At 43.7% G+C, this 27,379-nt stretch overlaps 1 protein-coding gene across 1 annotated transcript in view; it reads right to left on the bottom strand.

Moving 5' to 3' along the window:
* Positions 1-27,379, bottom strand: part of LOC135907895 (AT-rich interactive domain-containing protein 5B-like) — an 80,045-nt gene that overhangs the window by 28,530 nt on the left and 24,136 nt on the right. Inside the window, exons 4-5 of the mRNA XM_065439650.1 lie at positions 22,234-22,286; positions 17,023-17,120 (exon numbers count right to left, since the gene is read on the bottom strand). Coding sequence (XP_065295722.1) covers positions 17,023-17,120; positions 22,234-22,286 — 151 coding nt within the window. The remainder of the gene's footprint in view (positions 1-17,022; positions 17,121-22,233; positions 22,287-27,379) is intronic.

Raw genomic sequence — 27,379 nt, 5'->3', positions numbered from 1 at the left:
GTACGGTTTCGACCCTCCGTTTGAAATTTCGCGCCATAATGACGATGCACGCTTACTGGGAGGTGCTGCCACCTCTTAGGTCCTACAAGAAGCGTTTAAAATTTGTGCTACCTTCTTGGGGAGATAAACAGAACTGACTTCAAGCTTCAGCGCGTCGCGCAGACTGTGGCCACACCCCTTTTGCGGTTTCGGTTTTGCCGCGTGATCGCAATGGAGGCGCGCGAAGCGTCATTTTTCTCTTTGTCGGCACTCTCTTGCAAATGCTGTGGAAGTTGATTTCTATCTTGATTGGCACTGCTCTTAGCTTGTTTATAACCGCCGCTCGCGGGGTATTCTCGCTCTCAGCGGCAACGCGGTTTCGGTTCCGCCGCAACGGAGGCGCGCGAAACGTGATTTTTATCTTTGTCGGCACGCTATCGCAGGGGCGGCGGAAGTTGATTTCTATCTTGATTGGCACGGCTCTTAGCTCGTTTATCACCACCGCTCATGAGGTATTCTCGCTCTCTGCGGCTGCGCGGAGACTCGTGTTTCAAGGAGTACCACACTCTAAAATACTATTGAACATATTGCAGTTCTGAGTGATGCCGACACCAAAATACTGTTCCCTAATTTTTTTTACTATTTATTCCCGACTTTATACATCTTGTACATTCAATATCTGCAATAAAATAATTTGACCCTCCGGGAAAGTTTTCTTCAAAATAATTCGACCCTCAAAGGGTTAAGGACATTAGTGCTTTTACAACACTTAACAAGTCTGTGAATCTTATTGCATTCTCTAGTTTTCATTTTTTTATGTGTTTAATGACAGTAATGCATTGGCTTCTGCAGTAAAGGTACTTTTATGGGGGTTCAATACACCTGAATTCAGAGAAAGAGGGACCAACAGCCTCGTAAGACATGCCAGCATGCGACTTTGATGCATCAGTATAGCATTCAGAACAAGAGTACTTCAATTGGAGTTCATGGAAATGCATTCCAATTTTGAGCTCTGGCGCGTATTTTGTAATTCTTACAAAAGATATGTTGCATTCTATCACCTGCCACTCCCAAGGAGGTACGGTAGCTGCTTGGCTGGAGGCATTAGGCGATGTTCGAGAAGTGGGACGTCCATTTCTTCGCTCAGCTCCCTCACATGCAGTGAGAAAGGCTGTCTCACAGAGGGTCGATTGTGAAAAAGTGTAGCATACAAGATATTATTAACTGTAGTATAACAAGGGTGTTCGTAGTTGCAGTAAACATTTAGAAAGTATGTGAAGATAGTGTATGTTCTTTGCAGATTAAGTGACCACTCATTTGATTCTACGTATAGACTTTCAACAGGACTTGTTCTGAAGGCACCAGTGGCCAGGCGGATACCTAGATGGTGGATGGGATCTAGCATCATTAACGCACTTGGCGGGGCAGAGTGATATTCCACGGCACCGTAATCCAGTCATGATCGGATGAGGGTCCTGGAGAGGTTCATTAAACACTTTCGGTCACTGCCCCATGTTGTGTGTGATAAAATTTTCAGTAGGTTCATTCTTTCTAAGCATTTTGCCATGAGATATTTTATGTGTGGTATGAAAGTCAGTTTTGAGTCGAGAATTATGCCTAAAAACTTGTGTTCTTCGTGTACAAGTATTTCTTCTCCCTACAGTTCTAAACTTGGATCTGGAATCATGTCTATCTTTTTTGTGAAAAGGACACATGAACTTTTGTGGCGGTTTAACTTTAAAACCATTTTTGTCTGCCCACTTAGATATCTTGTTGAAGCCCTGCTGTACTTGTCTCTCGCACACTGCAAGGTTACAGGATTTGAAACCTATTTGTATGTCGTCTAAGTAGATGGAATAAAATATAGTGGGTGGTAATGAAGCACGTTGTGTGTTCATCTTAAGTATCAACAGTGTACAGCTGAGCACACCTCCCTGAGGTATACCAGTTTCTTGTATATATTGACGCAACAATACATTGCCGATTTTCACGCGGCACAAATAGATTTCTATAATGTTTAGCATATTTTCATGGATGCCCATTCCCGACAAGTCTTTCAAGATCCCATAACGCCATGTAGTGTCATACGCCTTCGCCATATCAAGGAATACTGATAAAAAAAACTTTATGAAAAAATACATCCCAGATATTTTCCTAAATGCATTCGAGCTGATCACTTGTGGACCGCTCCTCTCTGAAGCCACAATCACAGGAATCAAGTATTTTGCTCATTTCAAGGAAATTTATTAGTCGGCGGTTAATCATTTTCTTAAACAGCTTCAAAGGCAACTCGTGAGAGCTATTGGGCGGCAGCTTACCGCTGCCGTAGGATCTTTACCTTGCTTCAAAATGGGAACCACAATCGCTTCTTTCCATGTGGGTGGAAGATATCCAGCAGCCTAAATAGTGTTGAAAAGTGCAAATAGCGTCAGTTGTGTATCAGTGTATACTTTCCTAATCATGTCGTACGTTATTCTATCAGGTCCCGGTGCAGAGCTTTTGCATGCGATCAAGGCAGCTCTCAGCTTGGCAATACTGAAAGGACGGTTATGTGGTGTGTTTTGTGGGGATTTACGCTCAAATGCCTTACATTTTTCTATTTGTCTGTACTTCATGAAAGATTGCGAGTAGTGGATTGAGCTTGACACATGCTCAAAGTGCTTCCCTAGGGAGTCTGCCTGCTCTTCTGAGGTATTCCCTTGGTCGTTTACTAGAGGCAGGGGATTTATTTAGCCTTTTAGCCTTCTTAGGCCATTCCAAACTTTTGCCTCCAGTGTGTATGAACTTATACTTGAAAGGAACCTCACCCAGCTTTCTCTCTTTGCCTGACATCGCATCCACATTCCCTGCGATTTTATGTGTTTAAACTCAATCAGATTTTCTGTATTTGGCGACCTGCACATTATGCCCCATGCTCTATTCTGCCTCTTTTGCGCATCTTTACAATCTTCATTCCACCAGGGAACATGTCCTTTAAGTGAACCACAATTCATTTGCGGGATCAACTTTTCAGCCGCGTCAATAATAAAAGTGGTAAAATATGCGATAGAATCATCTATACTAAAATTGTTTATAAAATTGGGTGATAAATGAGTTGCTTTTTTAAATGCTCCCAGTCAGCTGATACTACTTTCCATTAAGGAATATTGGGTGGGTTGTCATGCCGCGTTATTAAGTTTAAAGTTACAGGGAAATGGTCACTTTCAAAAGGATGGTTGACGACATTCAATTCCAGGTCAGGCAGAAGAGAAGCAGATCCAATTGCTAGATCTATCAATGAATATGAATCGTGCTGTACGTTGTATAGGTGGGTTCCTTTTTACTAAAGAGGCACGTACCAGAAGATAAAAGGAAGTTTACTATTAGTTGGCCTCTCGTGTTGCAACGGGAGTCTTCCCACAGGGTGTTGTGGGTGTTTAAATCACGGACGAGTATGTAGGGTTCTGACAGTTGGTCTATGAGGTCATACAGATCTATTTTTCGAAGTTGATGGTTAGGTGGTACCTTAAAAACCCGCGTATAATGAATACGAACCCACATATAATGCGAGGTGAAATTATTGGGACGCAAAATGGTAAAAAAGAAATTTTATTCGCGTATAGTACGAGTTAGGAAAACTCGAGGAAAACATTTATTTAAATTGCACTCTGCACTTCAATCGCTGTCTTCCTCAGCTGCACTCTCTTCGGATAGTTCCTTGTCGGACATATCTTCCCAGATGTACTCATCCTCTGTGCCATCGAGCGCGTTCAAGATGCCGCACTTCTTGAATGCGTGATGCACAAGGTCCTCTGGTATGCTGGCGCATGCGTCCACAATCCACTTGCACAGCGTGGCTGGCGAAGCCCGCTTCAGCTGCCTGGTCGGCGCCACTGCAGGCTCACCTGAGCGGATCCAATCTGCATAACACCGCTTGACCGCGTCCTTGAACGGCTTGTTCACACAAATACCTAAAGGCTGCAGCTGAGACGTCATCCTACCTGGGATAATGACGAGTTCAGTGCCACAATCGTGCAATAGCCTCTTCACCGAGTCAGCCAAATGGCAACGAAATGCGTCCAGGACAAGGATGCACGGGAACGACAACAGTGCACCGAGCCGCCTACACCAGACGGACTTTATCCAATCGAGCACAAGATTCTCTTACATTCAGCCTTTCTGGTGGCATCTCATAACCACATTTTTTGGCAGCTCCTCACCTTTAGGCTTTAGCTTTTGGTTCCTCACCTTTAGGCCTTGAGCTTGAACACGACATAGGGTGGGAGCTTGCGTCTGTCTGCCGTGCACGACAGCATGACGGTAACTTGCGTTTTCTCGTTGCCAGTAGACCTGACATAAACTTGTTTAGAGCCCTTTTTGTGCACATTGAAGGGCGATGACATATCCAGATAAACCATCGTTCGGTCAGTATTGCCAATTTGCCCTAGCTGGAAGTTCTTGGACTTGCGCAGCAAAATAACGTGGCGCTGGAAAGCCACAAACAGCTCTTCGAACGATTCCGGCAGCTTTTGCGAAATCGAAGTTCGGCGGGGTAAGGAAAATCCAGCACGGCACATGTAGCGATAAATCCAGTGCTTACTCGCTTTGAAGGTGGAGATCGGTAGCCCTTTTTCTCTTGCAAGCTCCTTAGCTTTTGCCTGCATAAGCTCCACGCTCATGGCTAGATGCGCGGCTCGCTGTTGGCGTACGAACTCCGTCAGGGCGAGTTCGATTTCCGGGAATGTCCCATTCTTCAGGGCCGCAAAAGCTCCTTCACATTCCACTGCATACAAAAAGGGCTTCCTTCGTTGATGCCAAATTGCCTCCCGGCCACACTGTTACTGATGTCCTGTGCAGCTAAATTAACCTTTCTCTTGAAAGCAGCTGAGTACTGTTTTTGTGGTCCGGACATCTTGGTCCTTCAATGCGGAATAAAAAAGATGCACTTCGCGAAGCGTGGTTTGCATATGTGTTGCCGAGGTATAAGTTGCCTATGCTAAACTAAAACTGTCTATTAACATAAAATTTTTGTGACCAAAAGACTCCCAGCAAGTCAAATATTGAACCATATAGTTGGCTTGGTTATCTGATGGTGTTGAGTGGTGATAATTACCCGAAAATGACGCCAGCTAATCACTAGTGAGCTTTGGCTTGGATTGGATTGGGAAAAACTTTAATAAAAGTTCTGCAGGACGCACGTCAGTGCACAGTGGGCGTCCCCCATGCAGGGACCCACAGGGAGTACCTGGCGGCCGCTGCGCGAGCCTGCTGGACGGCCCATTGCTGGTCTTGTGGGAGAGGGCTTCGTATGGTCTTCTCCCATTTGTTGGAGGTAGAGTCGGGCGGAGCGTTTCTGCACTCCCAGAGCACGTGTGCAAGTGTCGCCGTGACCCCGCACAAGGGGCACGCATCATTGGGGTAGACGTCCCGGTAGATGATGTGTAAGGTGGCAGGGTTTGGAGTCCGGGTGGTTTTATTCCACGAAAACGCACTCCTGAAGGTCCGCCGCATGTCCAACATGTATGCGTGGCCTTTACAGCCAGTTTGCAGCAGTTTTGGTTTCGCTTCTCTTGTTTAATCCGCCAGAGGGCCGCACCTGGTGTTACTATATCGCTGCAATGCCAATCACTCTGGTCGCTGCCATGGCGGCAGCATCCCACGTGACTGCGCCGCACAAAAAGCGTTCTGCTCAAAAGTATTCTACACCCGCACCTGATTTTAGTGACGGGGATTTGAGCTTCGAGTTCGAAGATGAGAGTACCTCTGCTTCAAGCTCTGACGGCGACAATGTTTCAAGTCAGCCCGGGACATCCGCAGCTGCTCACCGGTGAATTGTTACCTTTATGGCCTTGAGAAGTCACCGGCGTCGTGCGCGCTTATCTGCCGACCTTTGTGCACAAGCTTAGAGCTATTCTTGTTATCTGCAGGGTCCGTCCGTCGCTAGGCCAGGATGTGCTGCCACCGGCTGTGAAGAAACTTCAGTTCATGGCAACAAGGCCGCCCGGAGCACATCTTGGCCCAGCACTTTGGTTCAGCGCAAGACATTTTACAACGGCGCGCAATTTTTTCCTCCTATTCTTCACTGCAGAAGTGATACATACTATCTGCAAAAACACAAACATATATGCTTGGATGCATATTTTGGAGCTTCCAAGCTATGTTGAAAGAGACTGGTCATGGAAAGAAATGACTCCTGACGAACTAGTGAAGTTCATTTGACTGCTCATTTATATGGGCATTGTGAACGTGCCACGCATCCACCTTTACTGGAATACCAGTAGACTTTTTTCAGGGCTTCTTCCGCGGAACGTTATGTCCAGGAGACGGTTTTCTGCACTTCTGCGCTTCCCAAGTGTCGCTGATCCGGAGGCGACTACTGTAGCTTTGCACTGCAAGCTGCACCGCATATTGTGGCTTCTGCAACACGTGAATACTACTTCAGGAAAACTTTTTCAACCTGCGCGGAACTTCTCTGTGGATGAAAGAATGGTGAAATCGAAAGCAAGATCGGGTATTCGGCAATACATGTGGGACAAAATTATAAAGTGGGGATACAAATTGTGGGTGCTTGCCGATTCGCAGACTGGCTATTCCGTTCAATTTTATGTGTACGCAGGCAAACGGAAAACAGCTAGTGCAAGTGGACTAGGATTTGATGTGGTGACGCAACTGTGCAATAACTACCTCAATCAAGGATACGTTATCTACATGGATAACTTTTACACATCTGCGTCTCTCTTTGCTCACCTGCTAAATCACGAAACCCTCGCTTGTGGCACGACACGTGAAGATCGTCGGTGCTTCCCATCTGAATTGAAGGATGTGTTGTGGGAGAAGAAGGCAAAGAGAGGTGATGTTCGGTGGCTCCAATGGAACAACATCCTCTATTCGCAATGGAAGGACAGGAAAGTTGTCCACATGATGTCTACAGTGCACACTACCAACAGGCATGTTACAGCCACAAGAAATGAGAGAAGAGGGGGCCAATCATCTCAATCGAGAAGCCGCTACTGATTGACGACTATAATTCTGGGATGCTTGGTGTTGATAAGTTAGATCAGCTGATTGCATCTTATAAACTTTTGATAAAGTGCGTGAGGTGGTGAAAAACACTCTTCTTTTATTGTGTTGACATCGCTGTTGTGAATAGCTTCATTATTTTTCAAGAGCACCGCCAGCAACACCTCTCGACACCGAAATCTCAAAGGAGCGCCCCCTCTTCGACCAACTGGATGGAGCTCAACTGTATGGATGGAGCTCACCCAACAGCTGCTCGAGCTTGACGATGAAGAGGTTGGCCAAGTAGATCCTGTCCCAAAAGAAGTGCTGCACCATCCGCAAAAGATTTCGAAAAGGCGAAACTGCAGGATGTGCTACCAGGAACGAAAAATCGAACAAAAGACGAACGTTTACTGCAAAAACTGCGGAGTGCACCAGTGCCTCACGAAAACGAGGAACTGCTTCACCGCACTGCACGAGCGATGAAGCTGTTCCTGGTCTCTAGTTTTTTTTTTATGTAGCTGAAGAACGGTGTGGTACAGAGAATTTATTTTTTTTAGACAGTGTTCCAGAATCTATGACCTTCAACATGTATATTCTAAATTTTATTTGTTAATAATGTGTATGTAGATATTGTGCCTTTTCTTTCTTGTTTTTATCAACTTGCCACGAAAATGGCACTTTTCCCAATTTGAGTGTGTTCCCTTATAAATTGTTTGCTTTGTAACTTATGTTTTTGGAAAGAGCATTATGTGCAATTATGCACATTCCATTATGTGCAATTTGGCATGCTGCAACGTGTGCTGGAGTATTACTTGTACTGGTAAAAAAATTTCTTGCGAGACCTATGAAAAACGGCCATTTTCTCGCGGTAACGAAATAGTTAAGAGCGGAAAACTATGTCAGCCCACCGGGCCCTTTCCAGGCCCTGTGATAGTGGCTTTGTCCTTTTTGGCGCACTCCTGATAGCTGCGCCGATCCTTCGGCGTCTGGGACGCCGACACACTTTGCGATGTATCCATAGCATCTGTTGAGGCGCTAGATGCCCGCTCGCGGTGTCGACTTGCGGGTATTTCAGGCTTCTCTGCACGAGCAGAGGCCCTTGAAGCACCAGAGACCACAGACCCAGAGGGCTGATGGCTCTTGCTGGGTGGCGGAAGAGCACTGGCTGGTCCCACAGAGGCGGCGAGCGGCGATGCTGCCGGTCTACTCTGGGTGATCCCACCGGCCGCCGAGAACCGTTGTGGCCGTGCCTCCTGCCATGCCATTTTGGAAAATGTAGGTTCCTGTGAAATAGAGAGAGGTGCTTGCGCGCTTCTTTGAACAAAATGTTTTCTTTGACTTCACGGGATACGATTTCTTTTTCCTTCTTCCACGAAGAACAGCAGCGAGAATAAGCAGGGTGTCCGCCGCCACAGTTTGCACGGTGGAGTGGATCGTTGCAGTTGTCCGCAGGATAGTCATGGGACGCACACTTTACACAGGTGGTACGGCCTCGACAGCTCTGAGAGCCGTGACCGAATCTTTGGCACTTAAAACAATGTCATGTATTTGGCATGTATGGTCTGACATTAATTTTCATGTAGCCTATTTCGATGTTTTCGGAGAGTGCGCTGGTACAAAAGGTAAGGATCAGGTGTTTTGTGGGTATTTCCTTATCATTTTGACAGATCTTGTTTCGTTGCACATTCGTGACATGTTGCTCCTTCCACAGGGTTTCTACCAAGTTGACATTTCCAAATTCCCTGAGTTTTCCAGGTTTTCCCTGAGTGCAGCCTTTGTAAAATTCCATGAGTGATACAGAATTTTGTTTTGCGTCAAGACAGGCCGACACCATGTCGCCCGATGCTGTCACTCTCTAGTAGGCATGCTAAAAAATAAAAAACCGACTTAATTCAGTTTGAATGGTAAGGAGTAGCATTTCTTTTATTCAAAAAGAAATCAGAAGGGAGGTGCTAGTAAAATGCATAGTGAATAAAATATCTTTGAAAAAATGGTAAACTCATTGAAAATTGAGTCGAACATTCTAAAATATGAATAAAAAGGAGATGCACGCAGAAACAAATGTTTTTGATTATCCCCTTCAGTCAGAAATTATGACCAAGTGTCGAGTGTGTCGATATATGTATGAAACATAGGTGGTGCTTGAGACTCCATTGAAAGCAAATCAAGGTGGTAGAATGACTTTTTGAGCATTTTATGATGAGTCACTATAGTTAGAGCAACTAAATATTTGAATATTGTAAAGTCAGTCATGCTGCATTTCTTCATAAAGAACAATTAAATCCCCGCTTGAATTACATCCACAAGTTATTCATTGGCCGCAAGCATTTCAAGAAGGAAAAAATATATATATTTCAAGGTTGCTAATGACATGCCCCACATCAAGCATCATGTAAAACATGGTATAGTGCCTCCACCAAAGTGGTACTCTGTAACGATACACATCACTCAGAAGCAAAATGGATGTACAGTAAAACCTTGTTAAACTGTACCTGCTTATACAGTAGTTTCGCTTTAAAATTAGTAAAGTCAAATCCCTGACTCAGCGGCCATGGAACATAATGTGCTTTGTATCCGCATAAACCGTACCAGCTTATTGTGTACGTATCGGTTAGCACGTAGTGTTTCCACTTTTCGTAGCGCAAACACGGCGGTGCGTCGCCTCTATCGGGCAGCCCGGCAGAACAACTAGCCTTAGAGATCGGAACAATGGCCTCCAAGCGCCCTGTGCATTTGCGCGTGAAGCCACATCAACGTCAACATCATTTCAGTGGCGTGCCAGAGAGCGTTGTGGCATCGCGCAAGCGAGGACTCGCGTCATGCTGAAGCTCCAGTAAAAAAGACGCCGGATGCTCAGCATAGAAGAAAAATTGGACGCCATTCGTGCTATCGAACGTGACACGAAGAAGTCGGCGCTCGCACGCGACAGGGACCTGCTGCTGACTACGGTGTGTGGCATTTGGAATGCGAAGAAGTTGCTCAGCAGCGATCCTGCCACCGCGAAGAGATGTCGGCTGCGAGGTTTGACTTTTCGCCATCGTTGCCTCTGTTGTTGCCGAAGTTTCGGCTAGCAACAGTGATGACAACGACACGGAAAGCGACAGCACGGGCGATTCAGGACTGACAGTGGCAGAAGCTGCGCGTTGCGTCAGCCTCATGAATGCAATCGTCACAATGAGAACAGCACCCCGCAATGGAAAAGGCGCCCTGCGACTTTTGCAGCGCTACTGCGGGCGTGCACGGAGATTACGTAACGCCAATGAGGAATCTGCCATGTGAGTGTTTGCCAAGAAGAGGGGGCTGGCTGAAAAGCTGTCTTGCAGCTTTAGTAAGTTTGAGGCCGCTGTCACTGCTAGGCCGCCACGGCATCAAATGAAAATAACACTTGTCGGGCGAAGTGAATAAATACTGCATGTTTTTTTCCCCTTTCATCGCACCCTCTCAGAGTTCCGTTTTTGACAGGTAAAGGGTCGATCTCGTGCTATTTTGGTTAAACAGTACTACCGTTTAGCACATACCTTTTCCGAGCTCCAGCCAACTGCGGTTTAACGAGGTTTCACTGTAATTAAGGTTATCGTATGTTCAATTTGTCCTAAGCTTAATGCTTATGATCTATTCCTTGCTACCATTGCACAGAAATGGCAAAAGTAGTTCACGTCCACAAATGTGGATGCCGTAACCAAAGGAGATATAAGCTACTTTTATCAATTGATAGCAAGCTCATTGGTATGAGGCCCGAACTTTGTCACAGGTGACATTCTCTCAACGGCTGGTGCGTCAACCTCAACTGTCCTGACATACTCTCAGCCTACGCACAACGCCTCAGTGCTGTGTTTCACTTCTTTAAAGAGTTTATTTTGGTTTGGATGAGGGACACCTGCATGTCGGCGTCAGCCAACGCTTTCCTTTTTGAGCTCAAGCTCCTTCAAAGAAGCGGCGGTGTGCTTCCTTTCTCGTTCATTCCTCAGTGCGTAGGTCCTTTCTGTTCTCGTCCTCCTTTCACTGTCCATTCACCCCACGGACCCTTTGAAGCATCCTCTTCATCAGTTGTACAGTCAATGTCCGATTTTTTGGACTCCCTAGGGACCGCGAAAACGTCCGTAAAATCAGGCAGTTTGAAAAAAAATGGATGCATGTTTTTTACTGCCGTTAAGGGCTCAAATTGCCCCAGGCACATCTGAAAAGGCCTACCAATTCATTTATTAGGCATATCGGTGCTCGTACTGTGACAGGAGATGGCGGGTGGACACGTAATTAAGGAATAGATACAATTACTCACAGGGGACCCTGATCATGAGGAAAAAATTCACAGAAGAATGAAACTGGGTTAAAACTGGGCAGACATACTCAGATCCTAACTGCAAACTTACCATTATCACTAAAAAGAAAGGTGTACAATCAGTGAATTCTACTGGTGCTAACATATGGGGCAGAAACTTGGAGACTGACAAAGACGCTTGAAAACAAATGAAGGACCACACAAAGAGCGATGGAACGAAGAATGATAGGCGTAACAGAAGAGAGCGGTGTGGTTCAGAGAGCAAACGGGCATAGCTGATATTATAATTGACATTAGAGAGTCTTAGTTTAGGAGACGCAAGCGGCTTGCGTACGCAAGAACTAGGGGCGACGGTACTGCGCATGCGCAGACCGCTACGTCTACTTGCGACCTTGGGGCAGCCGAAAACATCGCTGCCCCTAAGCAGTCATGTTACCTACGTGACCCTCGCGGTGTACAAGAACTTAGGAGTAGCTAGCGGGTAGATAATCTGATAAATCGTTCGCCAAGTTTCGACAGACATCGTTTTTATATATATCAGAGAGGTTTACTGTGTCCAGTATTTGGGTAAACGCAGGCGGACTCCCCCGCTTAACTCTCTATAGCTGGGTGGAGGAGTAAACGGGAGCGGCCTGCATGGTGCATCCACCTGGTGGTGCAAAGCTCAAATGGACAAAAACAGCCAATATTGCTGTAACCAAGTCTATTCTCTTAGCTGCTGGTGTAAATTTTCGGCACTGGCGTAATCGTATTGCTGCCAAAAATTTACACCCGCAGCAGAGTAAAATAGACTTGGTTACTGCAATATTAGCTGTTTTTGTCTGTTTGAGCTTTGCGCCACCAGGTGGCTGCACCATGCAGGTCACTCCCGTTTACGGCTTCACCCCAACGCCCCAACCTGCTCCGCCTGCGTTTACCCGAATACCGGACACGCTAAACCTCTCTAGTAACTATTTTTAATAAGAATAGTTTTATGTGCTTAACTTCATATGCTTGATTTCATGTTTTAAAAAATGATAACCCAGCAAAGATCAGACGTTGATGGCGCTGCGAGCACATGCGACCTTGCTGCGGCTTGCGTTTGGGGCCGCTAACCTATAGCGTGTTTCTGCTTGCGTACGCAAACGCAAACGCACCCAAGCACTAGGGGCCCCAACGCCTTGCATCCCCTAAACTAAAACTCTCTATTAAGAGGCAGAAATGGAGCTGGGCAGGTAATGTAATGCATAGGTTAGATAACCGGTGTACCATTAGGGTTACAGAATGGGTGCCAAGAGAAGGGAAATGCAGTTGAGGACGGCAAAACACTACGTGGGGTGATGAAATTAAGAAATTCCCAGGCACAAGTTGGAATCGGTTGGCGCAGCACAGGGGTAATTGGAGATCAACGGGAGAGGTATTCATCTTGCAGTGGACTCTTAAAATAGGTTGGTGATGATGATGACTGTGTCCCGTGACAATTGCCCCTTCCTACACATGTTATGCTTCGCCGCATTACTTTTACGTATGCTTTACCGCGTAACATTTTTGTCTTGAGGCTAAGCTGACTTTCAGGAACCAGCATTATGCAACGCGCCGTGCTTTCTGAGCTTCGCAGCCAATTGCGAGGACCACAAAGAGGAATAGCCATTGCTTACAGTGGCAAATTCTTTCAATTTCAACGTTTCAATTCTTTCATTGAAACAGCTAGGCCTAGCGTTTACCACAGCGGCGAGGTAATCAAAACGGCAGCAGTGGTACCTTCACAGCAAAAAGTCCCGAAAATTGAACGGTGAAGGGTTCTTGCGTCCAAAATTTCAGACATTCTTATACATTGACTCTATGGGGTACGTGGGGGTGCTGCGAAGCCATTCGAATTATCAGGTGTCCGTAAAGTCGGTCGTTGACTGTACACTGCCAACTCCTCCAGCCGATGACACGGCGTCAAAAGACCTATTCGTTATGATCCCTCTCTGTTATGCGAGCCAGCATTACCGCGACTTTCGTTCCCTTTCAATAAAATTACAGCTAATTTTCTCTGATAGAAGCACTAATTCCCTGAGTTTGCCCTGAGTATTTCCAGACTATTCAAAATCCCTGAGAATTCCCGGTTTTTCCAGTTTTCCCGGTTGGTAGACAGCCTGCTTCCAGCCCTCTAGAAGCTGTGCCTCAGCCGATTCTAACAGGTCCTGTTCTGAAACTACACCTCTTGTGCTGTTGTGGGAATGGTGAGGGGTTATTGCAATTGGGGTGTCATTAAATGAAATGTGATTTGTCAATTTATCACGTTGGGTTTTGTCACGTACTTCAAGGAGAAAGTCACCACTGGCCATTTTCGTAATTTTGTATCCAGGGCTCAGTGTGTCAGTGAGGCACTTTGCAACAACAAAAGGAGAATGCGTTCTTACAGTCCTTTGGTGCATTTCAGCATGGATGACCTGGAAATGTGGGAAGATGTCTTTGCTCTTGGCGAAAAGGTTGAAGGATTCATCGGTGCGCCCTCTTTACAAAAGAGGCAATCAGGTAGTTTTGAGAATGAGCTCAAAGCCATAAAAATATTCAATTTTTGGCAGCTGTCCCAGCTGCCCACCATGGAGCCCAACAGGGGGGCATGAGAAGATTCTGTATAAATACAGCCTGCCAGTGCAGCAGTACACAGCCACTGTAACCTAATGTATATACCCAAGATTGGATACATTACACACAGTTAACCCTTGCTACTAGGAAATTTGGAAGTAAGCAGCGAAAAGAAGACAGGAAAGATGAAAAGGCTAGTGAAAAAGATGAAGATTGGAGCGGAGGATAGGAAAAGGCAACTACCGATTTCCCCCAGGTGAGTCAGTCCGAGAGTACCGTCTATGTGAAGCCGAGACCAAAGAGGTGTGTTGCCGCCGCCGAGGGGTTGAAAAGGTCCAAACATGTGGCATTAGCTCAACCTCCAGGATTCCCTTTTTACCGGACATGGCTAAGCGGCGCGCAGTTAGACACAGGAGGGTTCAACATTCGTGTGCTCAGGTATGTGGTGTCGCAACACACTAAACGCCTGTTGACGCAGACGCCCCTGCCAAGCAAGCTCGATGCTAGGGTTTCTTTAAATAAAGCTGCCCATAGTAGAGCTTCACATAATTGCAACATTCTCGTGGCAGCCTTTGTGCCATCTCCGCGTGTTTGATGAGCAGGAGAGGAAAACTGTTCAGGACAGGGTGTGCAAATTATTGATTGATGTACATCTGTTTGCCACAAGGAGAAGCAAGCACAGACTAGCCGGATAATGGAGCCCCAGAGAAGCGTACACTCCTTGAAAAATTTAAGGAGTGGCACGATGTTGCAGAAACTCAGTCAGCCAACAGTGAGCTTGACAGTTACCGTACCTTCGGAACAGCGACTTGTTTGAGGAAATAGAGAAACTGCTTGAATGGTGCGAAGCCCAGACTAGGAAACACTGTGGCCTTTCATTTCTTGCAAAAAAAGGTTCTTTGGATCTCATCCACATGCGCCAGCAGCGAGTGCAATTTTAGTGCAGCTGGGTACATGCTCCAAGAGAGGACTTGTTTCAAGCCAGAGACCTGCTGTTTTTGCCCAAGAACAAGTAATTTTTTACCTTTTGCTGGCCATTGCACAGTCCTATTCTTGTGGCATCGTTTTCAGGTGCAGCCTTTTTGTGTCACTGTATGTTATTTTAAGCGTATTTTCTATATTTATATTATACAAAAGGGAGGAACCTTTCATCTGGGATACCCTGAAGCATGGTGTGTGACTGCTTGATTACATAATTTATAGTGCATGTGCCGATTACGTTTTCGCTTCAATGTCGGAGTGACAGCTTGATTATATAATTTATATCGTACGTTTCAATTACACTTTCATGTCAAAGTTCGAATATGAACAATTTATATTTCATCTGCTTTTGCTTGCTGTTCACCACATATAATCTTAAGTCCTAACTTGATCCAGTCAGGACAGCAAAATCTTTTTTTTTTCTTTTTTCTTACTGAATAATGTCAATTAACCAGATTTCCTTTTTATAAAGCCTGACAGCTCAGTTGCACATTCTTCTCTTTTGTCTTCTGTGGCATTGTGATCAACATAACAGCGGTTTCATTTTTGTTGTGGTTCTAGTTCTGTTGTATAGGCCCCAACCGTTCACAGTACCTCTATCTGGATTTGTAGTTGCGTAAGTTGCACAATTGCTGTGCCACAACTGCGCCTTTCTTGTTGTAAATCGCAACATGGTAAGAATAACAAATTTTGTATTTCTTGCATGTACAGACTAGCAGCTCCCAGCACTGAAAAAGTCAACCTGTCAGCAAGCCCACAGCACGTTGGCTTGCTAACTGTGGTCCAACCGAATCAAGTCGCTGGCCAAAACACACACACCGTTGATAGTCTTTCTGGAGATGGAGAGGACCACATGTGGATCCATACTCCACTCGTACAGTCGTGAGTCTAGTCCATGCGTCTGACCTCACGCTCGATCGCTGATAAAGCCTATAAATGCAAACATAAAAAATGCGCACACTGTGGGCAAACTTTTACGACACGAAGGGGAGTGCACATTGATCTGTACTCTACTATTACCATATTTGCACGATTTTACCGCGCCGCCGATTGTAATGCACAGTTATATTACCGCCCAAATATCCAAGAAATCAACTTGGTGCATATTCTGCCGCACACATCAAGTAAGAAAACCTGAGCCGACGTGTACCATGTAGAAACAATTTTATGGAACATACTAAGCCACACAGACACCCACACAGCTAAATCTTATCGGCTAGTCGGTGTGATAGTCCGACGACACCTCTTTTTCGCTGTTCACCGAAGACGGAGTCACCTTCAGTTCCATTTATTGCATTAGAAATGCCGCACTTCTTGACGGTTCGTTCAACCACCATCAGCAGGAGGACATTCCATGCATCGTGGACCCACCTTGCAAAGTCTCCGAGCATCACTCCCTTCAGACGACCTAATCGATGGCAGTGTGCTAGCTGCTAGCTACAGTGTATTGAGCTTTTTTGTTTTGTTTTTGTTTTTTTTTTAATAGTAAGAATCAGTTTTGTTTTTGATATTGAGTAGAATTAGCTATGAATGTAACGCACATGCAAATTTTAAAGCTCACTTTATTCGAAAAAGGTGCGCGTTAGGATCGTGCAAATATGGTTATACAGCTGTCAGTCTATCCCGTGCATCTGATCTCATGTTCAATCACCGGTAAGGTCTACGAGTGCGAGAATATTCACGCCAGGATTCCCGCGACTACTGGTCTTTATCTACTCCTCCGGCCGCACTGCTTAGGCTGTTATGCCTAACCAGTGCCACTTCGTAGAGAATCGGCAACCAAGGCTGCGGTTTTGTGCCAGTCAACATGGCAGCAACATTGTTCCTCGCCACCAAACTTGTAGCATTTTGCGCTTGCTTCATGCACAAGACATCATGCAGCATCTGAAATTCCAGTTACTACCGTTATACATTGGTGCTTGGGGTAGGTGAGAATGCCACAGGGAAGCTCTAATAATCGCGTAAGTACGAAAAATCAATCAGCAACTGTCATTTTGCTACCAGAATATATATTTTGAGGCATGTACACACAAAAATTTGCTTCACTATAACTGACATTGCATCGGATCTGCCAATTTCAATTTCATTACAGCTGGAAAATACTACATTGAAATAAAGCATGGCCAACCAAATGTTATATTTGCTTTGTTATACCAGATAATATGTTTTAAACGTGTTCATTGCATCAAAGTTCAATTGTACACAGATGAAGGCATTTTATTTTAAGTAAACAATGACTCGCATACCTTTCATAATGACGACGGGTACAGGTCGCTGCACTTGTGCTGCTTGGGTCACCTCCCAGTTGGTCATAGACTTGCTTCCACTGCTTGCGCCCCGTGATCTGTGGCAACGTAAGATAAAAACGACATTGCCACCATACCATTCGGTGTACCATGAGCAATGATCAAACAACAGCAACAATTTTTTTTTTTTAAGAAATGTGACCAGATTACAACAGAGAAGACATTAATGCAGGATGCATGAAGACATCATCATCATCATCATCACCATATCAGCAGCAGCAGCAACAGCCTGTTTTATGTCCACTGCGGGACGAAGGCCTCCAATTACCCCTGTCCTGCGCCAACCGATTCCAACTAGCTCTCGTGAATTTCCTTATTTCATCTCCCCACCTAATCTTCTGCCGTCCTCGACTGCGCTTTCCTTCTCTTGGTACCCATTCTGCAACCCTAATGGTCTAACGGTTATCTAACCTGCACATTACATAACCTGCCCAGTGCCATTTTTTGTCTCTTAATGTCAATTAGAATATCGGCTATACCCTTTTGTTGTCTGATCCAAATCGCTCCCTTTCTGTCTCTTAATGTTACGCCTAGCATTCTTCGCTCCATCGCTCTTTGCGCGGTCATTAATTAGTCGCAAGCTTCTTTGTCAGTCTCAAAGTCTCTGCCCCATATGTCAGCACTGGTAAAATGCACTGATGGTGCACCTTCCTTCTCAATGATAATGGTAAGCTTCCAGTCAGGAGCTGGCAATGTCTGCCGTATGTGATCCATCCCATTCTTATTCTTCTGTGAATTTACTTCTCATGATCAGGGTTCCCTGTGATTAATTGACCCAGGTAAACGTACTCCTTCACAGACTCTAGAGGCCGACTGGCGATCCTAAACTCTTGTTCCTTTGCTCGGCATTTATCATTATCTTTGTCTTCTGCATATTGATTTTCAACCCACTCTTACACTCTCTCTTTTAAGGTCCTCAATCATTTGTTGTAACTCATCTGCAATGTTGCTGAATAGAACAATGTCATTGGCAAACCGACGGTTCCCGAGATATTCGCCGTCTATCTTTACTCCTAAGCCTTCCCAGTTTAATAGCTTAATGAATACTTCTTCCATGCACGCAGTGAATAGCATTGGAGAGATTGTGTCTCCCTGTCTGACCCCTTTCTTTATAGGTATCTTCCTGCTTTTCTCGTGTAGAAGTGAGGTGGCTGTAGAACCCCTGTAGATATTTTCCAAGGTATTTACATAAGCGTTCTGTACTCCTTGATTACGTAATGCCTCTATGACAGCTGGTATCTCTACTGAATAAAATTCATTTTCGTAATCTATGAAAGCCATATAGAGGCGCTGATTGTACTCTGTGGATTTCTTGATTACCTGATTGATAACATGGATGTGATCCATTGTAGAGTATCCCTTCCTGAAGCCAGCCTGTTCTCTTTGTTGACTAAAAGCCCAGTGTTGCCTTTATTCTATTGGAAATTGGTGACTATTTTATATAATACTGGGAGTAAGCTAATGGGCCTATAATTTTTCAATTCTTTAATGTCTCCCTTTTTGTGGATTAGTATAATGTTTGCATTCTTCCAGTTTTCTGGGATCCTTGCAGTCAACAGACACTTCGAATAATGAACCGCCAGTTTTCCAAGCATTATGTCTCCTTCATCTTTGATTAAATCGACTGTTATTCCATCTTCTCCTGCCGCTCTTCCTTGTTTCATGTCTTGCAAGGCCCTTCCGACTTCATAGCTAGTTACAGGAGGAGTTTCTGTATCCTGTTCATTGCTGTTTCCAACTGAGGTATCCCGACTCCTCTGGGTACTGTACAGGTCAGTATTCAATTCTTCTGCTGCTTCTACATTATCTTCAATATTGTTGATGATATTACCCTGCTTATCTTTTAGTGCATACATCTTGGTTTGCCCTATGCCAAGTTTCTTTCTCACTGATTTCAGGCTGCGTCCATTTTTTACAGCTTCTTCAGTCTTTCTCACGTTATAGTTTCGAATATCACTTATTCTCGCCTTGTTGATCAGTTTTGACAGTTCTGCAAATCCTATCTTATCTCTTGAGTTGGACACTTTCATTTTTTGTCGTTTTTTTTATTGGGCCCTTTGTTACTTGGGAGAGCTTGTCTACTGGTTGGCTTGGTGCCTTGCCTCCTACTTCAATTGCTGCCTCTGAAGCCAACATAGTTACGGTTTCATTCATTAGCTCGATGTCATCATCATCTCTCTGTTCTAAGGCTGCATATTTGTTTGCAAGTACCAGCCTGAACTTGTCTGCTTTTAGCCTTACTGCTTCTAACTTGACCTGTTTCTTCTTGACCAATTTTGCTCTTTCTCTCTTCAAATTGAGGTGAATCCTAGCCCTCACTAACCTATGATCACTGTACTTTACCCTACCTATCACTTCTACATCCTGCACTATGCTTGGATCATCAGAAAGTATGAAGTCAATTTCATTTCTTGTTTCACCATTCGGGCTTTTCCAGGTCCATTTTCTGTTGCTACGCTTCTTGAAAAAGGTGTTCATTGTTAGAAACTTATTCCTTTCTGTGAATTCTACCAGCATCTCTCCTCTAGCGTTCCTAGAATCGACGCCATAGTTGCAAACTGCTTGTTCACCAGCCTGCTTTTTCCCCACTTTTGCATTGAAGTTGCCCATTTCTACAGTACACTGAGTTTGCACTTTTCTCATCGCTAATTCAAGATCTTCATAAAACTGATCTACTTCCAGACAAGACGCACCTAATTTAAAATGTCAAACTTTATTCAATATCATCATTATTTCGTAGGTGCCGACAAAAGGCCTGTGCCTGCGACAAAAGGCCTGACTGATGGCCTGCACCCAATGCAGAAACTTGGACTTTGGCTCATACTTTGTGTTATTCTCAATAGCCCTACTGCTTTAAAAAGCAGCACTTGATTACACTGTATTATAGAAATAAGCAGAAGAAGATCACCAGAACAAAGCCACATAAGCAATGTGGAAAGCTGTGCATAGAGTCAAGCTTACAAATTGTGACTGTCTGAATGAATAAACTTAAACCTCAAAGTTACCACAAATGCAAGTACAGGACAACATGACCATTACAGCTCCCTTCAGCTGCATACCTCCCACTGCAACGGGAACAGGTCCAGAAGACATCAAAACAGAGACTGTGACAAATGAAGGACAGAATTCCCACTGAAATAATTTTTTTGTGGGGCAAGAACACGCATGCTTGAGCGCACGTTTCTTCAATGCAGCATGCACAACCAAAACATTTGTTGCAACAAAAACAGTGTATCTAGCAGTTACATGTGGCGAAAAGTTTGCGATAATATTTTGTCCATGCCTGCATCTAATGGTGACGATCATTATACAGATGCTCGATAAGCTGGACAATCGCCCTGTGACAGAGGAAAACATTCTAGAACACTGGTCAAGATGCGTTTTGACAATTGAGGCCTTAAGTGCTCTGCTAAAGTTCCTAAGGGCTTGTGAATTGTGCAACCGACTTTAAAAGTTGTAGTGCGTAGTATTGCGTTATAGTGTGAATTTCTTTCACTGTATTATTTTTTTATTTTTTCCTTTTATCACTTTTCATTCACTTTACCCCTTTCCCCTGCACAGGGTAGCAAGCTGGTACTTACAGTGGCTAACCGCCCTGTCTTTCCTTCCCTTTATTCCCTCTCTCTTTCTCTTGTTCACGTGCAATTAGCTCACTCAGGCTTACCATTGGAAACCTTTAGAGAAAAAAAAAATTCATGTCCCTAGCAGTGTTCGAACTCGTGATGTTCAGTTGCAAGTTAGGATTTTTCAGTAGTGCATTTACCTGATTCTAACACAGCCCTTAATCTAGCGTGCACCTGAATGTAACATCATCCCCCCCCCCACCGTATGTGATAAGAAAAAATGAGATGAGCAGAATCTACCTTCACAGAAGGGTTTTTCTTTAAAATGAGCTTTCATAATGAAAGCGGTATGTTGTTGCAGTTTACGCTTCATTGACACAAATACCAAGCACACAGGTGCAGTATTCTTAAGTGATCACTTTTAGAGATACTACTATCACTTTCGCGAGATCTTACCTGACTCAGCAACAGACTTGTGCAAATATGCGGCCGACAGCGTTTTTGGAACTGTGCGCAGACAATGAGCTTGGCACAGCACCAGAAATGCTGGCGGCTGTATAAGCCAACGGATTTGGTGCTGAGTCATGCGAAATCTCGCAAAAGTGATCTGATCTACAAAAGTGATAGACCAAGAATAACGCTCCAGATTGTAGTTGAGCACAAAATGAACCCACAGCAATGTGCTTAGTTGTCATTTTTTAATGGCCATGATGGTAAGCTGTTCTAAATGCTGCAAATGAAGTTCTGGTTTTGTATCCGATTGTAACGTGCAGGAAATTTTCGTAACCATTTACTCTGAAAAAAAATGGGAGTGTTGTATTTGGGTAAATACAGTATTGCACCATGGCAGCTCCAGTGAAGTGAGTGGAATGACAGAACAGCAGAAGCATGCTATGCACCTCAGTGCACAGGTGGTAAGGTAATGAAACAGGCCACTTTGTGCATACTTTATGGGAAACTACAGCCTGGTGTAGCAAGCATTGGAACATTATGCATGACAGGAAAAAAACAGATGCAACAGTTTGAACGCTTTGCACATGCTTTCCAGAGGACTAGAATTTCCCATTACATGCACGGAAATATTATTTCTAAAAGTGAGAAGTGTATGTAGAGACATTCTTTGTGTGACAAATAATAAAATTAAATGCTTGTCAGAAGGATTGCCCGTGAATGAGCAGTCTGTACACAATATAACCCAGTGTCCACACATAGCAAATGACAAGCATGCTGTAAAGTGTTTATGTAAACATATTTATCTCAAGCAATATGGGTTCCCCCAGCACTGCCAAAAATTCATCAACAGTTATTAACACATCGATAGCCACATTGTCAATACCTACATAATCTCTATCTACTCAAACAGACTTTACGTGACATCACCATATTAAGCAACAGCAATTGCTTCAGATACAAGACAAGCATGCGAGATGAAATTGTCAGCTATACAAGACAAAACCATAAAAGCTTTCCTGAGAATTAATGTCATACTTTTAGCAAAGATTTTAGGCTAACAAGTGATAAAGCAGCCTTATTTTTGCAGGGAGCAGTGAAGACACTGAAATCTTCAAACTCAATATGAGTAACATACCTTTTCATAACCACCAAGTCGCTGAGAAAACTGGTAGAAATGGTAGAGGTCAACTGTGCAGAAAAAAGGAAGGTGAAAACTCTTAGCAAAGCATAAATAAGCAATCCACACTCATAATCAAGGTATGCATTCTAAATCAGAAGTGGCATAAAACCTGCCACGGTGACTCAATGGTAGGACACTCTTGCTGGCTAATTGGTTCATACTTGAAGGAACATTAGAACTGCAGGAAAGAACAGGGACAAGCGGAAGGAACGCACAACACACCATGAGTGCAAACTGCCAACTATTTATTCTTGCTATTCAAAGCATAGGCTGTTTAAAGCGAGACCCCAGGCTTGTGACCACATCATCCTTCACACATTGTGCAGATAACATAAGAGAGAATTCTGCAGACTAATCATGTAATACTGCTTACATCGAATAAACATCAGGGAAAACGTGAACCAAGCTATGCTACGAAAAAAACATATATATTGAACGTAGAAAAAAACGAAGACGGCACACGTCTCCTAACAGTAACCAAAATGTAGGCGATAAGAGAGGGAATAAAAAAGCGTGACAGTACCTATAAAACGTGGTTAAAACATAGTCAACACGACTGTCGAAAAAAGGGGACGAAAGACTACGAAGATGTCACAATAATAAAACAATAATAAACCAAAGTAAAGGCAAAGGTGACAATATTAAGCAATACCTGAAAACTTGTGAAATATGGCATGAGGGAAGAGCAATAAATCATGGTAAAAATTGATGAAGCTCAGCTTGAACTCACGGGCAATTACATTCATGGAAAAAAAAAGGAAGAAAGAAAACGCACATGAAAGTTATGAATTTTTACAAGTGGCTTTCCAGAATAGCAAATTCTTACTGTAAAAGCAAAACCCACAGAGTGCTGACACACTTATCACAAAATTTTTTTATATGAAATTCTTCGACAATCTCCTTTCCATCTGGTCTCTCAATTTAAATAAAAATGTTGCGTTTCCCAAGATCACTTTGCAAGGAGTCTTTTGCTTACTGTAACCTTTACCTTTGCATCCTTTGCAATGTTGGGCTAAAGTGCATCTTGCGTTATTCTTTACATTCCAGTTATGTTCACATGCCTACTGACTTGTTCGATACAGAAGCTGTCACCAGTGAGGGGAACTGTATACACAACCCCAGAAATACACTCAGTGAACTGCTTATTGTGCTTCGTTGCACACTGAGGCCTACTCTTACTTTCTCATCTCACCAAAGGGCACACTCTGCTGAGTTTACATGGAGCCGAGAAGATGACTTTGACCCTGTAACAGCTCGCCACTTTTTTAAAGTTGTGCGAAACGCGATGAATCTAGGGCATAACATGCAGTTTACCTTTCTTTATAGTCTCTTTCTGTTTTCTTGCAACATCCTAGTTTCTGCAAGACACTTTCACATGCGCAGGTGATTAAATTCTCAGGGTATCCAGCTGAAAGGAAGCGCTGCACTTGCTGATCGAAAGTAGTTTTTATTTTATTTTCGCAGGATTTTTTCTAGGGCAGACTTACAGGCTAAGGTTATGACAGCGCGCTTAACAAGCTTGGAATGCGCGCTTTCAAATGGCAGCGGAGTCTTATTTGTCCTCGGATGGTAAGACCCAAGAGATGTGTTTGGCAGAGAAATGAAGTTTTAGGTACAGGAACTGTAGGCAGTTATCACTGGCCAACTCATGAGTGGAGGTGAGACATCCAGAGGCAGATTCAAATATTTCTTGAATGGAATTGGCAGCATCATCAAGGTCATCCTGTGCGGACAGGTGAAGTATGACTAGGTAATAGTTTACATATTGAAGAATGCGCAATGCTTGTTAACCAGGATTTCATTGTTCAACCCGCTGATAACAGATGCAACAAAAGAACCAATACAAATCCCAGCCTTCTGCACATAATATTTTCCATTAAATTTGATGGCAGTGGAGCTCAGGTAGAAGTATAACAATTCAAGAAAGTTTTCTGTGCTCACCCCTGCCATATTCTGAAAGCCGACTTCACCAATTTCTTGTATTTGCTACCTTACTGTGGCAAAAAAACCATCATGCGGCATCGCAGTAGAAGAGATCTTTGGGAGGCCTTCATCCAAGTACTTGATAACTTCATTGGAACTGCATACTAGAAACGGGCCCTTGCCAATTCAATTTTGCAGGTTTGATTGTAGACAGTTACCAATAGTACGTTGCCAAGTTTCTTTTTCTGAAACGATGGCTCGCTGGGGGCAGTCCGGTTTATGGATTTTACCGGTGAAGAGTTCAAGATGACATGTCACTTTTTTCTCAACTACCTTGCTTAAAGCTTCAAGGTGCATGCTCTTCAGTAACTCGACTGCAAGACATTTCTGTTTTATTAGAAGGAAGTCAGTCTGCTAGAAATTCTTTCTTACAGCTGCAGTCGCTTTTCTGCCAAAGGCGGCGACCGGCAGAACAACAAAGCCACCTCCTTGTGACATCTTCGTAGTCTTTCGTACCCTTTTTTCATCGCTTGTGTTGACTTTGTTTTGCCATGTTTTATAGGTACCACAGCACTTTTTCATTCTCTCACTTATTGTCTACACTTTAGTTACTGTTAAGAGACAGGTGCCGTCTTCAGCACTTTTGTCTGTTTAATATATATATATATTGTAGCGTAGAGTGGTTCACATTTTCCCTGATGTTTATTCAGCGCAAGCAGTATTATGCAATGAGTCTGCAGAATCCTCTCTTAAGTTACCTGCATAATGTATGAGTGACGATGTGGTCACACGCCTGGAGTCTCGCTTGAAACAGCCTATGCTTTGAACACCAAGAATAAATAGTTTGCAGTCTGCGCTCGTGGTGTATTGTATGTTCCTTCTGCTTGTCTTCGTCTATTTTTGTGCAGTTTTAATGTTCCTTCAAAAAATGACTCAATAGCTATGCTGTACTGCTGCTGAGCATGACATCACGGGTTCGATTCATTAGGGCCAAAATGAAGATACGCTCACATACTTATATTTCAGTGCACCTTAAAAAACCTCAGATGGTCACAGTCAATCCAGAGTCTCCACTACGGTGTCCCTCACAGTCCACTGCGTAGCTTAAACCCCACAATATTTTTAGACGTAAACAGAAGAATTATTTTAAAACATAAATGCATTCAAGCATAAAAAAAAGAAAACATCAGCATAGAGAAGTCTTAATTGAAATATTTTGCTAAGCTTTCCAGGCCTCACAACAAATAATAAATATTGTACAAACAAAAGAAGACTTTACAGTATGCTAAGGTGTCATTAAAAAGTTGTTTTTTTCATCCTTTTCTTAAAACAATTTTAACAACTCGGACAGCAGAATTGTGAACCAGTAGAACACTCATCATAGACAGCACTTAGAAGAGCAGAGGTATAAAAGGTGCTAATGTCTCAGAATTTAACGACTACAGGTTAAGCTGAACCAAGACTGACTGAAAGAAGCAGTGCTTCATTTGCAGGTATTCTGTTGTTGTCCATGGTAACTTTATGCATATACTTGCACTGGGTGGCTTCTTTCCAATTATTAGGGAGAACCACATTTAAGTTTCAAACTTAGAAGCAAACTTCCATAGCGATGGTAAAAACAACAATGCACAATTTATGTGGATTTATTGCCATTATGTGCTCCTTAGGTCATTTGCAAGAACGTTACATTCAATTTACAAGGCCATTGTGAGAAAGCACCGAAATCTTTTAGAAACGGTTCTGGCCGCAACAAATAGGACAGGGACAACAGAACAAAAGACAACGGACAGGAGCACATTCAAGAAAGTTCTCTGTGCTCACCCCTGCCATATTCTGAGAGATGACTTCACCAATTTCTCGTACTTGCTGCCTTATTGCGGCAGAGAAACCATCATGCGGTATCACAGAAGAAGAGATCTTCTATTTCAATGGAAAACCCCACGGTGACCGTCGGGAGGCCTTCATCCAAGTACTTGATAATTTCATTGAAACCGAGTACTAGAAACAGGTCCTTGCCAACTAAGCTTTGCAGGTTCAATTGTAGGTAGTTCCCAATTGTACTTTGACACCTTGTACATCAATGACCTTGCTTAAAGCTTCAAGGTGATTACTCTTCAGTAACTTGACTGCAAGACATTTCTGTTTTTAATTTTTGAAGGAAGTCAGTCTGCTTGAAATTCTTTCTTACAGCTGCGGTCACTTTTCTACGAAAGGCGGCGACCAGCTGAACAACAAAGCCACCTTCTTCTGACATCTTCGTAGTCTTTCGTCCCCCCCGCCCCCTTTTTATTATGTTTTCCGTGTCCTATTTTTTGCGCCTAAGACCGTTTCTAAAAGCCATGTACCAACTAGCCCGGCAGCAGACGTTAAGTAAAACACTGAAATCTCCCCTTCATGATAGTTATATGCAACTGCTTTAAAGAAAGACAAGTATCAACTATACGCAGTGTTTTTAAGTAAAGGAGAAACAAGCTACAAAATTAACCTGAACACTGTGTAGGAACCTTTTATATTTATTATTATTTGAGCAACCCACCTGCAGTGAGACGGGGCTGTAATTTTGTTGCCAATAAAGGCCAGTGATTGTAGCTAAAACATACAGAAGCTGGCACACTGGAGTGCGCGAGCTCCTGTGAGTTATTACACCCAGTGTCTGTAAATTGCTCACTTGAAGACTCCATCTTCCTGTGAACTTCTGTATTGTACATTTAATATAGCATTTTACAAGCAACATCTCTTTTCTGTTTGTCACAAAATATTGTTCATGTACACTAGGATTTTGATTCATGATGTGTTTCAGACATTCCGAGTACTATTTTCATCTACAATCTTGAAGGAAAAACATTATCTGGATGTGGAAACGGCCATTCTGAATGCACATACAAATGCTGTTTTCCTGAAGTGGGGTAGTGAAGTATTTAGGTCAGCATCTGTGCTCACACTCTCCATGTTTAAATCATTCTCTTAGGCAGTCACATCAAGAACCCCCTTACGAACGTATCACAAAAAAGTAGCCGGCCAATGCTAGGAATGGTTGGATAGTCCAAACTTTCTTTCGGTGGAGTGCACATCCCAATACGTGCGGCTTATTTAGTAGCTACATAAAAAGCCCCCCCACCCGCCCACCCTTTTCTTACTACACACCCCCCTTCGGCTTCCCATGACTCTACTTTAGCTT

This window comes from Dermacentor albipictus, chromosome 1 (genome assembly GCF_038994185.2).
Source record: "Dermacentor albipictus isolate Rhodes 1998 colony chromosome 1, USDA_Dalb.pri_finalv2, whole genome shotgun sequence".
Classification (NCBI taxonomy): domain Eukaryota; kingdom Metazoa; phylum Arthropoda; class Arachnida; order Ixodida; family Ixodidae; genus Dermacentor; species Dermacentor albipictus.
This window is presented reverse-complemented; position numbering and strand designations above follow the sequence as displayed.